This window comes from Ranitomeya imitator, chromosome 2 (assembly GCF_032444005.1).
Source record: "Ranitomeya imitator isolate aRanImi1 chromosome 2, aRanImi1.pri, whole genome shotgun sequence".
NCBI classification, from domain to species: Eukaryota; Metazoa; Chordata; class Amphibia; order Anura; family Dendrobatidae; genus Ranitomeya; species Ranitomeya imitator.
In genome coordinates this window covers 178,710,948-178,728,451 of record NC_091283.1, presented here as the reverse complement: position 1 = coordinate 178,728,451, position 17,504 = coordinate 178,710,948, and the positions used below count along the sequence as shown (strand labels likewise).

Genomic DNA, 17,504 nt, shown 5'->3' with positions numbered 1-17,504 from the left:
GATGTGTCTACTGGTCTGTGAAAGCGCGCCCTGACGATGAGCACACCAGTGATGTTGGGAGCGCCGGACGTGATGCATCCACTTCCACGGTATGTTAGGGGAGGCACCAAATTTGAATGGCAGTGCTGTGTTTGATGGCCATTGACTGCTGGATGAAAGTTGCGGTCAGCCCAGCCAAGGAAGGGCCAGGTGACAACCTGTGAAGACCCTCCTCATCAGCAGCCATTGGCAGCGCTAAGAAAGTTGGATTGTTCCAGCAGGATGCACATGTACATAGCCCCCAAAGGAGCTCATTCTGAAGAAATTATTTCTCCTCATAATCTGGTAGGTAAATGACTCTTGACTGCTAAGTGACCGTCTTGAATATTCACCTTGCAATTGGGGTTTCTTGTCATTTTCCTTCTTAGGAAAAACCTAGGAAATGTGTGACAGAAACCAAGTTCAGGGAATGTTTACTGTGCAAGGCAAGGTTACCATGTCCAAGGGATCAAGCACTGTTCTAAACTGAATGGGCCTACCCTTGTCAGATTTTAGTCGCTATGCCTGGGATACTGGCTGCTAATTCCTGGTTTTGTTGACTCAAGGAGAGGTTATATCTCTATAAAAGACTATCTGGAGGAGCGGCGATCCTTTCCTGTAAATGATAAAGTTCTCCCCCTCTTCAAAAAGGAGTAAAAAAAAATCCTAAAAGGAAGGGTTAGTTAAAGGGGTGAGCGGACCCAAACTGTAAAGTTTGAGGTTTGTATGGACCGAACCTCGAACATGGACTTTTTACCGGAAGGCTGGTTTACTGTTCGGATGCCTAATAAAGCTTGTTGAAAGGCTGTAGTGTAGTCAACCAACAAGCTTTTAGGCTTTGGGCACCTCCAGAGCCATCACAGCCATGCCAAGTATTGGCATGGCTGTGATTGGCCGGTGCACCACGTTACCCGAACTTTAAATTTCCGTATCACGGGTGCTGCCATCATTTTGCTCTGATTAGCGTAAAGACAGGACGTACCTGGAGTGAGGGACAGTGTTAGGCTCTGTGTGCGCGCATTCTGCAAAACAACCTCTGTATGTGTATTTTGCACCCCTGTCTGAGGAAGTACTGTGCCAAAAAACCTCTGTGTGCTCTGCACCTGTGTCTATGTGAGAACTGTGCTTTTAAAGGGAACCTGTCAGCAGATTTTGCCACTATAAGATGCCCATTGGATAGGACCACCCTTCTACCCCCGGGTGAGTATAATATAACTTATTTTTCTTCACTTGCAGGTCGGACCGGAGGCTTATCTACAGCATTATAGAATGCTGTAGATAAGCCCTGAAAGGCCGTGGCCACATCTTATAGCGGCAAAATCTGCTGACAGGTTCCCGTTAAGCCTCTGAGTGTACTTTGCACCTGTGTCCGTGGGAGTAGTGCATACTCTTCAGCCATGTCTATGCGAGTAGTGTGCCTAAAAAATAGGTGTAATCTGCGGCCGTAACTGTGTGAGTAGTGTGCCTAAAACCACTTCACAAAATGAGTAGAGCATTAAATAGCGGACGAGGACGTAGTGGTGCTGGTGTAGTTGCTGGTGGTGTTGTAGCTGCTGCAGGGATAGGACATGGTCGTTCTGTCCCTGCTATGTGCCCAAATGAAACACTTTCCTCTGGTGCAAGCAGACGACAGGACGTTCTGCATCATTTTGTAGGGCCGAGTACCGCTACATGAATGGTGTGGCCAAAACATGTTGAGGCAGTGTTAGGTTGGATGGCTGACAGTACCTCCATTTTCTTTGCATTATATTCCACCCAGTCACCTGTGCAAAAGCACAGAGTTGGTACCTGAGGACCATGGTCATCCGGCTTCTACCTCACCCCCTCTCAAATCAGCCATGCATTCTGAGCCCCAAGTCATGCGGCAGTCTCTTTTGGTTTTTGAGGAGTCCGCTGGCTTGAGTTCCATGACCCATCTGCCTAACTCTGACCCAGAAGTGGAAGAGACTGAGTGCACTGATGCCCAACCACTTGTTATATTGGAGGATGAGGACATGGGAGGACTAGTGCACACGGTCAGTGGACCACCGCTGAACATCTCAGAGGATGACGATACAGTTACCAAGTGCAGCGTCTTTCTGCAGTGTGTAGCCCAGCAAGGAAGGCTGGGGTGTGGAGTGGGTGGAACATGATGTGTGGGATTTTGAGGTTCTACACCGCACATGGGGCACAGGCCATCCTAGTGATATGTGCAGTTCGGAGGAAGAGGAGTTGGTCACGCTGCCCCAGCAGCACAGCAAAAGAGGGAGCAGGGTGAAAAAGCACAGCGGGCGACCACTAGCCAGTATGTTGGCTGCTACTTGGCCACTATGCCAAGGAAATGAGAACAAAAAAGTAGCTCTCTAACATGGCATTTCTTCAGCCTATGTGTTGACGACAAGACATCGGTGGTTTGCATGCTGTGCCATCAGATTCTGAAGCGAGGCATAAATCTTCTGAACCTGAGCACCACCTGCATGAAGAAGCATCTGAATTCCAACCACGATGTGAATTCCAAGCAGATCTGAGCCTCCTTCTCCCTCTTCTGGTGCGATCTCAGTCAGTTTCTCCCAATCGCGATCAGCAGGACCACCTGCCTCCCCACCAAGGGAGGATGTGACAGCACCACCATCAGCAGTGTCACAGAGCATGTCCACAATGTCCCATGGAAGTATTAAGCTCTCCATCCCCCAAACACTTGAGAGAAAGAGGAAATAACCCCATAACCACCCACAAGCCATAGTCCTGAATGACAACATTTCCAAATTCCTGACCTTTGAAATGGTGCCATTCTGGCTGGTGGAGATGGACAGCTTTAAGGTGGAGATGGACAGCTTTAAAGAACTGATGGCTCTGGCTGTCCAGCAGTACGTTGCTCACAGCCATCAACACTCTTCCAGGTGGGCCATCCCTGCCCTGCACAAACAAGTTGCGGACCAAATCAAGTGGGCAATGTAGTGTAAATGTAGTGGTGGCTGAGCCTAAGACGAAAGGTGTTCTGACTCATGGCTTACCACCACCGAGGATTGCTGGATGTTTTTCTGTCCAGATTGCCTCATCCTCCGCTTCCTCGACCAGGTCCTCATCCGGTTACAGTAAGGCCTACACCCCCAAGTCCAACATAGCTAGGGGAAAACGACAGCAGGCTGTTCTGAAACTCATCTGTTTGGGTAACAAATCCCACACCATGCAGAAGCTCTAGATCAGTGATGGCGAACCTATGACACGCGTGTCAGTGCTGACATGCGTAGTCATTTTCAGTGACACGCGGCCGCCGGCCGCGACCCCATAGAAATTGCATCCTTAAATTGCATGGCAAGCCGTTCCGATTTTTTATCGGATCGGATGCCATGCAGGAGGTCTGTAGGCCCAAACAACAGAGCTCCGGCGCAGAGCGTCTAGGCCTGGGACTTCCAGTAGGCCCGGCGCAGCTCCCGGAAGTCCCAGGCCTAGACGCTCTGCGCCGGAGCTCTGTTGTTTGGGCGGCATTGCGCTGCTCCCTGCTGCGCCGGCCGGAAGTTCGGGCCTACCGGAAGTCCCAGGCCTAGACGCTCTGCGCAATGCCGCGGGGGACGCACTTCTGAGGCCTGAGGTGATCGCTGTCTTGAGGCCCTGTGATTGCTGTCTGCAGGCCCTGTGACTACTACAGCAACCATCATCCAGTGAACTGTGGGGTGTCATTGGCCATTACTGAGATAAGTGAGGGGGAGGCTGGAAGAGGCCTGTGCTATGGGTGCCGTTTCCCGCCATTAGGAACGCCATCTTGCAGCATAGTACAGACTCCATTTCACCACCATTACTGTTGTGCATCCTTATTAACCCCTATTTCTGCTTATTAACTCTGCCCTTTCCTAAAAGACAGTTACATGTGCCATCATATGGTCAGTTAGGTTAGTTAACCCCTAATTGCCTGCAGGGCTAACTATAAATCTTCTCTCACTGCCCCTCTCATGGAGAAGCCACAAAATAAAAAAAACAAAGTTAAGTAAAGGGAGTGGTAGTAGCAGTAGCCGACCCTTTCATGCCTGGCCATTCAAAGCAAAAGCTTTGGCTATGAAGACATGATGGGAATTGAAGTTTTGCAACAGCTGGAGTGCCACAGGTTCGCCATCACTGGAAGAATTCCCCCTCCCCCTCACTTATCTAAAGGTACCGTCACACTAGACGATATCGCTAGCGTTCCGTGACGTTTCAGCGTCATCGCTAGCGATATCGTCCAGTGTGACAGCGACCAACGATCAGGCCCCTGCTGTGCTGTCGCTGGTCGGGGAAGAAAGTCCAGAACTTTATTTGGTCGCTGGACTCCCCGCAGACATCGCTGGATCGGCGTGTGTGACACCGATTCAGCGATGTCTTCACTGGTAACCAGGGTAAACATCGGGTAACTAAGCGCAGGGCCGCGCTTAGTAACCCGATGTTTACCCTGGTTACCATCCTAAAAGTAAAAAAAACCAAACAGTACATACTTACCTAACGCTGTCTGTCCTCCAGCGCTGTGCTCTGCACTCCTCCTGTACTGGCTGTGAGCGTCGGTCAGCCGGAAAGCATAGCGGTGACGTCACCGCTCTGCTTTCCGGCCGCTGTGCTCACACAGACAGTACAGGAGGAGTCTAGAGCACAGCGCTGGAGGACAGACGGCTGTAGGTAAGTATGTAGTGTTTGTTTTTTTTTACTTTTAGGATGGTAACCAGGGTAAACATCGGGTTACTAAGCGCGGCCCTGCGCTTAGTTACCCGATGTTTACCCTGGTTACCGGCATCGTTGGTCGCTGGAGAGCTGTCTGTGTGACAGCTCTCCAGCGACCAAACAGCGACGCTGCAGCGATCCGGATCGTTGTCGGTATCGCTGCAGCGTCGCTAAGTGTGACGGTACCTTTAGTTCAAGGCACCCCACACAAGTTAAATAATAGCAAGACCAACAAAAGAAACCAACTGACAGATGAACAAAGAAGTCACTAAGCAGGCAAGTTAAATAATTATACATATTTGTTATTTAAACTATACATGTCGCAAAATTATGTTTTTTTTTCTCAAGGTGACACACCACCCAAGTTATGTTCGGTTTTTTGGCGAATTTTGACACACCAAGCTCAAAAGGTTGCCCATCACTGCTCTAGATGGAGATCAAATGGCAGACAGATGAGTGGCTGGTGCCACTGAATCTCCAGCCCGGCCTGGTGATGTGCGATAACTGGCAACATTTTGTAGCAATTCTGGACCAAGCCTGACGCATGTGCTGAATTTGGTGCTGCAGTGCTTCCCTAAAAATTACCCACATGTCAGAGCTGCTGCTGATATTGCTGGCAGTGTATGCACCCTTTTGGCATTTTCACCTTGCTGCTGCTTGCCTGTCTGCGCTGTAGCATCACTCCTGTCTTCCTGCTAACTGCCTCATAAGCGACTTACCAACAAGGTGGAACTCCACCTTGCACATGCTGGAGAGACTGAGCAGCAGTAGGCAATAGTGGAGTATCAGCTGCAGCACGCCTGGCTGAGTCGCTCTGTGGAACAATCCCACTTCACCACCAATGAGTGGGCCTCCATGCGGGACTTGTGCCGTGTTCTGCTTCCACTACTCCACCAACATGACCAGCGCTGATGATACCATTACGAACATTACTATACCACTTCTATGCCTGCTGAAAAAAACACTTCAGGCAATAATGGATGAGGTGGCGATACAAGAGGAAGGAGTAGGAGGGACAGGGGCCATTCACGCTGCTATCAGACCTGTCGGGCCACAACATCTAGCACCACCATCTCATCTTGTCCGTTTTAACAGGAGGCAGGATTACAACAACGTGGTGGAAGAGTAGGTGTCCACGCGTCTCCACGTACTAACTGATGGCTCTTCCCCATTGACTTCTATTGGGTTTGCTTATCCCTAGTTACTTACCCTCATCCTCAAAGTCCAAATCCTCAGCTATATGGGACAAGGCTCTTTTAAAATTTGTGACCAGTTCAAAAGCATCAAAGTAGGGGATGTTACACTTTGACAATATTGGAGTTCTAAAAGGCCCCCTGACGGATAGTCTTCAGAAGAAAGATTGGGAATCCTTTGTAGGTTTTTAAAACAACCATTTCAGAAACCTGTACCTCCAGGTCCCTGATGGTATGGCTGGACCTGTTGAAAGGCCAACTAAATGTTAAAACAGCAGGGGAAAATATCTTAACCGCTATTACTATGATCAGGCTTCCCTAATTTAGTACTTCCATCATGTAAGAGGAATTAGTCCAGGACAGAAAGAGAGGGGTTCTACTCTTTTCCTCTTTTTAGTACCGGATGCAACCTTCAAGTCAATAATAAACCTTTTAGGGGATTAGTCTTTCTGGCACCTTTTCATGTGTGTGGCCCTTGGTGGTCTTGTTTTCATACTCAAGGAGGAGTCCGATTGCCAGGGGGGTACGTCCTAAACAGGAGGAAAAGATAAAGACGTAGTCAGGTAAAGTTCTGACGTGAGAATACCAGGAGAAGCGGATCAGAGCAGAAGGGGTTAATCAGAACGATGTGCCAGGTCTACTTGTAGCGTGCTTAGGCACACACGCTCCCTGTCTCTTAAATAGACAGTTCACGCACTTGATGTGTCCGCAGCCAAAAGCGTAGAGGCACTTAATACTTTAGGCACCTTCACCTGTTGGAAGGTGCCTGAGCAACATTAGTGTCTTTAGTGTTTCCCAACCTACAAGTCCATTGTCAGGTTTCTTTTACGGCAGCCGTTCTGTGTTCCAGTACAAGTCCTGTCTATTTCTGTACCTGTCTAGTCTAAGTGAAACCCTGAACCGGTTACCTGTCCTGTCAATACCAGTACCAGGATCCACTCTGTCTGAACTAGCGTCAGCATCCGGACTCCAAGTCCGCTACCTGCATTCTTTTTTTCTGGGGTCTGCTTGTGTGATACCAGGATCTGTCCTGGAGTGGTACTTGGCAACCTCCTGTGGCTCAAGTCTAGCCACATCATCTGGAGCTCTAGTGAAGAACCAGGTGGTCGCTTACTCACACCCCGCCCAGGCTCTCCCTGGTCTGTGACACAGAGAGTCTACAAACACCAGCGTGACAGTGGGTCTTGCCAGAAATTCTTATCTACTGTTCCAATTCTACATCTTCAAGTGTCCAACCTGCTTTTAACAGCATGGAATTTGACAGCTTCTAAAAGATATTTCTTCACCAAATTTGTACAGGACATTGCTGCAGAGGAGAAAAGTAGTAATGGCAATAATACTGTATATGGCAGGACATGGAGGGAATTTCTGCTCAGCTCAGGGGTAGGTGTAAATAATGGAGTACAGGTCAAAACAATTTCTGAATTCCTCCAAAAAGGACTAGATTAAGGACTATCCGCTAGCACTCTTTAGGACAAGGTATCAGCTTTAGGTGCTTTATAGCAGAGGTCCCCAACTCCAGTCCTCAAGGCCCACCAACAGGTCATGTTTTCAGGATTTCCTTTGCATTGCACAGGTGATGCAATTATTACCTGGGCAAGACTAAGGAAATCCTGAAAACATGACATGTTGGTGGGCCTTGAGGACTGGAGTTGGGGACCCCTGCTTTATAGAACTACAATCTGGCCAATAATCGGTGGATTTCTCAGTTCATTAAGGCATGCTTTGGATCTAAGCCTGTTTCCAATTCAAAGATGGCACTATGGGATCCGTATCTGGTGCTCACGGATCTAACAAAGCCTTTGTTTGAACCAATGTATTCAGCGTCTTTTAGGGTCCTTATATGAAAGACTATCATCTTGGTGGCCCGGACTTCTGCATGGAGAGTTAGTTTCATCCAAGCTTTCTGTTAATCCTCTGTTTACACAAATCATCGAAGGTAGGCCGGTTTCAGAGCTACCCTATCTTCCTAGTGTAGCTTCCAAGTTCCATAGAAGTCAGGAGGAGATTGTGCACCCTTCTCTCAGCGCGAATCCAAAAGAAGAACAATACAACTCTTTAGACGTCTGAGAGTATATCTCAGCCGCAAAAACTTGGATGAGGTCCGTTGCCTTTTATTCCCTTTCAGGGTCTTAAAAAAGATCTAAAAGCACACTAGCTAAATAGATTAGAGACTGTATGGTTAGCTTATTCCGCAAATAAGGTAGTTCCAGGAGGCCTAAAAACTCATTCTACTTGGGCCATTTCAACCTCCCGGGTGGGGAAAGTGAATGTCTACCGAGCAAATATGTAAGACTACAACATGGTCTTCACCTTGAACCTTCTACAGACACTATACACTTCATTTGGTATCTTCTGCTGATCTTCCCCTTAGGAGAATGGTTCTACAGGCGGTGGTCCCACCCTAAGTTTAATGTTTTCTCTGTAAATCTGTCAGATGGTGCTGTCATGAGTGATATTAAAAGACTAAATTTTCTTACCGGTAATGGGATTTTCCAGAATTTGTGACAGCACTTTTACATTCCCTCCCGTCACTGGTAATGGGTGGTCACTTTGTTTCCTTCATGGTGTTGGATTCACGCAGTGTTCAGAAGAAAAAATTGTGTTCATTAAAGGTGTATATAACTATTAAGTGGTGTCATCGCATGCTCTTTAAGCAACAGATGTGCTGGAGAAGCGCTGCCCTTTTATTCTGTAGGTTTCCTGTCCTTGAAGGGCGGATTCCCTCTCTCACGTGGTGCTTTCATGGTTTCTGGTAGATGCCATTACCAGTAAGCAATTTAGTCTTTTTCTTATATTGCAGTATAGAAAAAGCTAACAAATTATGGCTTGTTCAAGTCCACTAGAAAAAATTTAACCCCTTCCCGACCTGTGACACAGCGTATGCGTCATGAAAATCGGTGCCAATCCGCATATGCTGTGTCACAGAAAGATCGCGTCCCTGCAGATCGGGTGAAAGGGTTAACTCCAATTTCACCCGGCCTGCAGGGACAGGGGGAGTGGTAGTTTAGCCCAGGGGGGGTGGCTTCACCCCCCCCCCCCCCGTGGCTACGATCGCTCTGATTGGCTGTTGAAAGTGAAACTGCCAATCAGAGCGATTTGTAATATTTCACCTAAAAAACTGGTGAAATATTACAATCCAGCCATGGCCGATGCTGCAATATCATCGGCCATGGCTGGAAACACTGATGTGCCCCCACCCCACCGATCGCCCCCCACGCCCCCCGATCTGTGGTCCGCTCCCCTCCGTCCTGTGCTCCGCTCCCCCGTCCTCCTGTCCGCTCCCCCCGTGCTCCAATCACACCCCCCGTGCTCCAATCAAACCCCCCCGCACTCCGATCACCCCCCCCGCACAGCGATCCCACCCCCGTGCTCCGATTCCCCCCCCCGTGCTCCGATCCACCCCCCTGCACAGCGATCCCCCACCCCGTGCTCCAATCCACCCCCCCGTGTTCCGATCCACCCCCCCGTGCTCCGACGCTCCCCCCGTGCCCTGATCTCCCTCCCCCCCCTTATACTTATTTCCCGGGATCCGTCCGTCTTCTTTCCTGGGCGCCGCCATCTTCCAAAATGGCGGGCGCAAGTGCAGTGCGCCCGCCGAATCTGCCGGCCGGCAGATTCGTTCCAAAGTGAGTTTTGATCACTGAGATAGGTTATATCTCAGTGATCAAAATAAAAAAAAATAGTAAATGAGCCCCCCCCCTTTGTCACCCCCATAGGTAGGGACAATAAAAAAATAAAGAATTTTTTTTTTTTTTACACTAAGGTTAGAATAGGGGTAGGGGTAGGGTTAGGGTTAGGGGTAGGGTTAGAGCTAGGGTTAGGGTTTCGGTATGTGCACACGTATTCTGTTCCTCTGCGAATTTGATAAATCCGCAGTGCTAAACCGCTGTGGATTTATCGCGGATTTACCGCGGTTTTTCTGCGCATTTCACTGCGGTTTTACAACTGCGATTTTCTATTGGAGCAGTTGTAAAACCGCTGCGGAATCCGCAGAAAGAAGCGACATGCTGTGGAATGTAAACCGCTGCGTTTCCGTGCAGTTTTTCCGCAGCATGTGTACAGCGATTTTTGTTTCCCATAGGTTTACATTGAACTGTAAACTCATGGGAAACTGCTGCGGATCTGCAGCGTTTTCCGCAGCGTGTGCACATACCTTTAGAATTAGGCTATGTGCACACGGTGCGGATTTTGCTGCGGATCTGCAGCGGATTGGCCGCTGCGGATTCGCAGCAGTGTTCCATCAGGTTTGCAGTTCCATGTAAACATATGGAAAACCAAATCCGCTGTGCCCATGGTGCGGAAAATACCACGCGGAAATGCTGCGTTGTATTTTCCGCAGCATGTCAATTCTTTGTGCGGATTCCGCAGCGTTTTACACCTGTTCCTCAATAGGAATCCACAGGTGAAATCCGCACAAAAAACACTGGAAATCCACGGTAAATCCGCAGGTAAAACGCAGTGCCCTTTACCCGCGGATTTTTCAAAAATGATGCTGAAAAATCTCACACGAATCCGCAACGTGGGCACATAGCCTTAGGGTTAGGGTTGGAATTAGGGTTGTGGTTAGGGGTGTGATTAGGGTTATGGCTACAGTTGGGATTAGGGTTAGGGGTGTGTTGGGGTTAGTGTTGGAGTTAGAATTGAGGGGTTTCCACATCAGGGGTCTCCAAACGCAACATGGCGCCACCATTGATTCCAGCCAATCTTGTATTCATAAAGTCAAATGGCGCTCCCTCAATTCCGAGCCCCGACGTGCGCCCAAACAGTGGTTTACCCCCACATATGGGGTACCAGCATACTCAGGACAAACTGCGCAACAATTACTGGGGTCCAATTTCTCCTGTTACCCTTGTGAAAATAAAAAAATGCTTGCTAAAACATAATTTTTGAGGAAAGAAAAATTATTTTTTATTTTCACGGCTCTGCGTTGTAAACGTCTGTGAAACACTTGGGAGTTCAAAGTGCTCACTACATATCTAGATAAGTTCCTTGCGGGGTCTAGTTTCTAAAATGGGGTCACTTGTGGGGGGTTTCTACTGTTTAGGCACACCAGGGGCTCTGCAAACGCAACGTGACGTCCGCAGACCATTCCATCAAAGTCTGCATTTCAAAAGTCACTACTTCCCTTCGGAGCCCCGACGTGTGCCCAAACAGTGGTTTACCCCCACACATGGGGTATCAGCGTACTCAGGACAAACTGGACAACAACTTTTGTGGTCCAATTTCTCCTATAACCCTTGGGAAAATAAAAAATTCTGGGCTAAAAAATTATTTTTGAGGAAAGAAAACGTATTTATTATTTTCACGGCTCTGTGTTATAAACTTCTGTAAAGCACTTGGGGGTTGAAAGTGCTCACCACATATCTAGATAAGTTCCTTTGGGGGTCTAGTTTCCAAAATGGGGTCATTTGTGGGGGGTTTCTACTGTTTAGGCACACCAGGGGCTCTGCAAACGCAACCTGACGCCCGCAGACCATTCCATCAAAGTCTGCATTTCAAAAGTCACTACTTCCCTTCGGAGCCCCGACGTGTGCCCAAACAGTGGTTTACCCCCACACATGGGGTATCAGCGTACTCAGGACAAACTGGACAACAACTTTTGTGGTCCAATTTCTCCTGTAACCCTTGGGAAAATAAAAAATTCTGGGCTAAATAATTATTTTTGAGGAAAGAAAACGTATTTATTATTTTCACTGCTCTGTGTTATGAACTTCTGTGAAGCACTTGGGGGTTCAAAGTGCTCACCTCACATCTAGATAAGTTCCTTTCGGGGTCTAGTTTCCAAAATGGGGTCACTTGTGGGGGGTTTCTACTGTTTAGCCACATCAGGGGCTCTGGAAACGCAACGTGACGCCCGCAGAGCATTCCATCAAAGTCTGCATTTCAAAACGTCACTACTTCACTTCCGAGCCCCAGCATGTGCCTAAACAGTGGTTTACCCCCACATATGGGGTATCAGCGTACTCAGGAGAAACTGGACAACAACTTTTGGGGTCAAATTTCTCCTGTTACCCTTGGGAAAATAAAAAATAGCGGGCTAAAAAATCATTTTTGAGAAAAGAATTTTTTTTTTTAATTTTCATGGCTCTGCATTATAAACTTCTGTGAAGCACTTGAGGGTTCAAAGTGCTCACCACACATCTAGATTAGTTCCTTTGGGGGTCTAGTTTCCAAAATGGGGTCATTTGTGGGGGATCTCCAATGTGTAGGCACACAGGGGCTCTCCAAACGCGACATGGTGTCCGCTAATGATTGGAGCTAATTTTCCATTTAAAAAGCCAAATGGCGTGCCTTCCCTTCTGAGCCCTGCCGTGCGCCCAAACAGTGGTTTACCCCCACATATGGGGTATCTGCGTACTCAGGACAAACTGGACAACAAATTTGTGGTCCAATTTCTCCTATTACCATTGGCAAAATAGGAAATTCCAGGCTAAAAAATCATTTTTGAGAAAAGAAAAATTATTTTTTATTTTCATGGCTCTGCATTATAAACTTCTGTGAAGCACCTGGGGGTTTAAAGTGCTCAGTATGCATCTAGATAAGTTCCTTGGGGGGTCTAGTTTCCAAAATGGGGTCACTTGTGGGGGAGCTCCAATGCATAGGCACACAGGGGCTCTCCAAACGCGACATGGTGTCCGCTAACAATTGGAGCTAATTTTCCATTCAAAAAGTCAAAAGGCGCGCCTTCCCTTCCGAGCCCTGCCGTGTGCCCAAACAGTGGTTTACCCCCACATATGAGGTATCGGCGTACTCGGGAGAAATTGCTCAACAAATTTTAGGATCCATTTTATCCTATTGCCCTTGTGAAAATGAAAAAATTGAGGCGAAAATAAATTTTTTGTGAAAAAAAAGTACTTTTTCATTTTTACGGATCAATTTGTGAAGCACCTGAGGGTTTAAAGTGCTCACTAGGCATCTAGATAAGTTCCTTGGGGGGTCCAGTTTCCAAAATGGGGTCACTTGTGGGGGAGCTCCAATGTTTAGGCACACAGGGTCTCTCCAAATGCGACATGGTGTCCGCTAACGATGGAGATAATTTTTCATTCAAAAAGTCAAATGGCGCTCCTTCCCTTCCGAGCCTTACCATGTGCCCAAACAGTGGTTTACCTCCACATGTGAGGTATCAATGTACTCAGGAGAAATTGCCCAACAAATTTTAGGATCCATTTTATCCTGTTGTCCATGTGAAAATGAAAAAATTGAGGGTAAAAGAATTTTTTTGTGAAAAAAAAGTACTTTTTCATTTTTACGGATCAATTTGTGAAGCACCTTTGGGTTTAAAGGGCTCACTATGCATGTAGATAAGTTCCTTGGGGCGTCTAGTTTCCAAAATGGGGTCACTTGTGGGGGAGCTCCAATTTTTAGGCACACGGGGGCTCTCCAAACGTGACATGGTGTCCGCTAAAGAGTGCAGCCAATTTTTCATTCAAAAAGTCAAATGGCGCTCCTTCCCTTCCAAGCCCTGCCGTGCGCCCAAACAGTGGTTTACCCCCACATATGAGGTATCAGCGTACTCAGGACAAATTGGACAACAACTTTCGTGGTTCAGTTTCTCCTTTTACCATTGGGAAAATAAAAAAATTGTTGCTGAAAAATCATTTTTGTGACTAAAAAGTTAAATGTTCATTTTTTCCTTCCATTTTGCTTCTGCTGCTGTGAAGCACCTGAAGGGTTAATAAACTTCTTGAATGTGGTTTTGTGCACCTTGAGGGGTGCAGTTTTTAGAATGGTGTCACTTTTGGGTATTTTCAGCCATATAGACCCCTCAAACTGACTTCAAATGTGAGGTGGTCCCTAAAAAAAATGGTTTTGTAAATTTCGTTGTAAAAATGAGAAATCGCTGGTCAAATTTTAACCCTTATAACTTCCTAGCAAAAAAGAATTTTGTTTCCAAAATTGTGCTGATGTAAAGTAGACATGTGGGAAATGTTATTTATTAACTATTTTGTGTCACATAACTCTCTGGTTTAACAGAATAAAAATTCAAAATGTGAAAATTGCGAAATTTTCAAAATTTTCGCCAAATTTCCGTTTTTATCACAAATAAACACAGAATTTATTGACCTAAATTTACCACTAACATGAAGCCCAATATGTCACGAAAAAACAATCTCAGAACCGCTAGGATCCATTGAAGCGATCCTGAGTTATTACCTCATAAAGGGACACTGGTCAGAATTGCAAAAAACGGCAAGGTCTTTAAGGTCAAAATAGGCTGGGTCATGAAGGGGTTAAAATATGAAGTAATGAAAAAAATTAAAATAAAAAAAAACCCTTAAAAATTTATTTTTAATTTATCAAAATATTAAATTATTTATCACATAATAGAAAGACCTAAAGGTAAAACACAAAGACCCTTGTATAGCTATATGGGCAGGGAAAATAATTGTGGGAAGGAAAATGAAAAAAAAAAAGTATGGCTGCTGGAAAAAATGGAAGCACAAAAAAAAAAAGAAAATTGTATGTGTACTGTATGCGCAAACCTACTTTGTGTTTCAGTTCCTCGCCATTTTTAAGGTATTTGCTTGCCATCAGGGAAAACATTTTTGGTTACTTCCACACTGTTAGAAACTGGGTTTCTAATGTACTTTGTGTTTCAAATCCTCGCCATTTTCAATGTCTTTGTTTGCAGTCAGTGAATGGATTTTTATCTGAATCCACAGTCAGTTTTTAATGCATTTTATAATTCACAGCCTCATCATATTCAAGTTCTCTGCTTGGTGTCAGGCAGTGGATTTTTTTTTTTGTGCAGCAAGCATAGATTTTGGAAGCTTTAAGATCTGAAAAACTATTTTGGCTGATTCCTTACGTCGCTATCAATGACATTGATTTGCAGGAGGTTCCGGATGTCAGGAAAAACCTCTCGGAGTGGCTGCATGTGACCTGCAACGACTTGATGAGAGACGATGATGGAGCAAGGTATAAGCTGCATTAAATCTAGAGCCGGCCTCTGCAATAAGGCTAGTCGCTAGTCACTCCGCATAACCAGACCAAGGGGCTCCCTACTTTTTGTCATTTAAACGATATACAAGGATCTGGCCCTGATTAAGCACACAGAGATTGTTTAGGCAGTTTTATGTCAGGCCAGAGCGGGCATCCAGAGCTTACCTCTGCTCTTTCCATTGTAAACACATGCACACTCAGCCAAAATGAGCGCGCATATGTGTGAGGCAGTCAGTAAGAATAGCTGTTGAAGTACAGTAACAAATATTCCCTAACACTGGTTTTTGTAAGACCGATTCTCTCTCCCTATCGAGAGTTATCGAGCAGGATAAATACTACTGAGTGGGCCGATGAGTGGATGATCATGCATGCAACGTTTGGGATAGATGATGAAGGTAGGATCATTACTTGTCTGGCTGCTGATACCCCCATTGATCTTGAGAATGGGAGGTCCATAGTCCTCCTATGAATGAAGCCATACTGAGCATGTGCGAGAGTGAATAGACCAGTTTTCACACATGCGCCATTCACACAAAGGACTTTGGGATCCTTGTTCGCATGGTTCCCAATTGTTGGATCCCCCAGCATTTATACTACGGACATATGTTGATTCTAGGAAAACTCCTTTAAGATTAGCTTCTTTACGGGATCTGTGCCCTTTTAGTGCCCATTTCTGAGATGGCACACAGGGCAATATTGAACTGGGGGGGGGGGTATGTGATGCCTATTTTGGTATTTTTAATGGTAAAAATCCAGACATAGGACTCTACTTTTATCTCTTGAGTCTATTTTTTGTCTAGGAAGCCAGATAAAAAATGGAAATATACCTGTTTTTGTATTATTTTCTATATTTATAACTGTAGAAACTCAGAAAAAAAGACAACAGAGACCTTATCTAAGGAGAATTATTCTAGGCCGCCCCAACTACAAGGCTTGGCTTCCATTCCCACCACGAGCCAAGATGTCGAAGTCGCGGACATTGACTCCTATAAAGGGCCAAATGATGATGCAATAGCTTCACACACAGCCCACCAGGAGCAGCTGCACGCAATATGGACCACGGCGAAGGACCTGGGCAGGAGGGTTGAGCTGGAGTGTAACAGACTTGGTTCTCTGAATCTCAGCATGACTACCATCTCCTCCCGTTTTCCCGACTCACCTCCACAAATGGCGGCAGCATCACATATTTCTCACCTTGCTGGTCAAGCTGAGAAAAACTTCCAAGTAAATACAAAGAATCCTCCAGAAGATGAGGAACGTTCTCCACCTGTATATACGGACTTGTGCTGGTCCCCAGAGCGAGTGAAGGTCTCTACTGAGAAAAGCGGGCACAGAGGGAAGGAAGGTAATGGTCTGTGCGCAGGACACGTCCGCAGACTTTTTGGCCTTTTCTGATTTAAGTTTAAATGTTCATAGGTAGTCTGAGCAATTTCACACTGGCCACTGGGTCTTGTACTAGACTCATACTTAGTATTCTGTACAGAAGATTTTTTGGTTGTAATTTTGTCATTAATGATAATGATACTATGACAGTAGATAGCACAGTATCCACTATTCAGAATAGGAGTTGTCACAGCTCACCTCCTCCTGTACAATGCCTATCACCTCTATGTACAGTAGATAACACAGGATCCACCATTCACAATATGCTCACCTCCTCCTCCTGAACAATATTGTATCATACAATTATTAGGTTCTGTAGAAGGACGTAGATCTGGGGATTTATTATGATGGAATATAGGCTGAACTGGATGGACAAATGTCTTTTTTCGGCCTTACTAACTATGTTACTATGTATATACCACATATCCAAACCCTTTCCACTTCCTGCCGCCTCCAACTCAAAAATATTTCACGGATCCGCACATTCCTAAACCAAGAATCTGCAAAAACCCTAGTCCATGCCCTCATCATCTCCCGCCTTGACTACTGTAACCTCCTGCTCTGTGGCCTCCCCTCTAACACTCTTGCACCCCTCCAATCTATTCTAAACTCTGCTGCCCGACTAATCCACCTGTCCCCCCGCTATTCCCCGGCCTCTCCCCTCTGTCAATCCCTGCACTGGCTCCCCATCACCCAGAGACTCCAGTACAAAAGCCTAACCATGACATATAAAGCCATCCACAACCTGTCTCCTCCATACATCTGTGACCTCGTCTCCCGGTACTTTCCTGCACGCAACCTCCGATCCTCACAAGATCTCCTTCTCTACTCCCCTATTATCTCCTCTTCCCACAATCGCATACAAGATTTCTCTCGTGCATCCCCCCTACTCTGGAATGCTCTACCACAACATATCAGACTCTCGCCTACCATCGAAACCTTCAAAAAGAACCTGAAGACCCACCTCTTCCGACAAGCCTACAACCTGCAGTAACCACCGATTGACCAAACCGCTGCACGGCCAGCTCTACCCTCACCTACTGTATCCTCACCCATCCCTTGTAGATTGTGAGCCCTCGCGGGCAGGGTCCTCTCTCCTCCTGTACCAGTTGTGACTTGTATTTTTCAAGATTATTGTACTTGTTTTATTATGTATACCCCTCCTCACATGTAAAGCGCCATGGAATAAATGGCGCTATAATAATAAATAATAATAATAATAATAATATACGGTAGATAACACAGGATCCACCATTCACAATAGGTGATGTCACAGCTCACCTCCTCCTCCTGTACAAT

General features: G+C 46.3%; 1 protein-coding gene across 1 annotated transcript in view; it reads left to right on the top strand.

Moving 5' to 3' along the window:
- The window catches only part of CCDC187 (coiled-coil domain containing 187), a 135,048-nt gene that overhangs the window by 37,877 nt on the left and 79,667 nt on the right, over positions 1–17,504 (top strand). The window contains exons 10-11 of the mRNA XM_069754538.1: positions 14,716–14,798; positions 15,686–16,167. Of these exons, the coding sequence (XP_069610639.1) occupies positions 14,716–14,798; positions 15,686–16,167 (565 nt within the window). The remainder of the gene's footprint in view (positions 1–14,715; positions 14,799–15,685; positions 16,168–17,504) is intronic.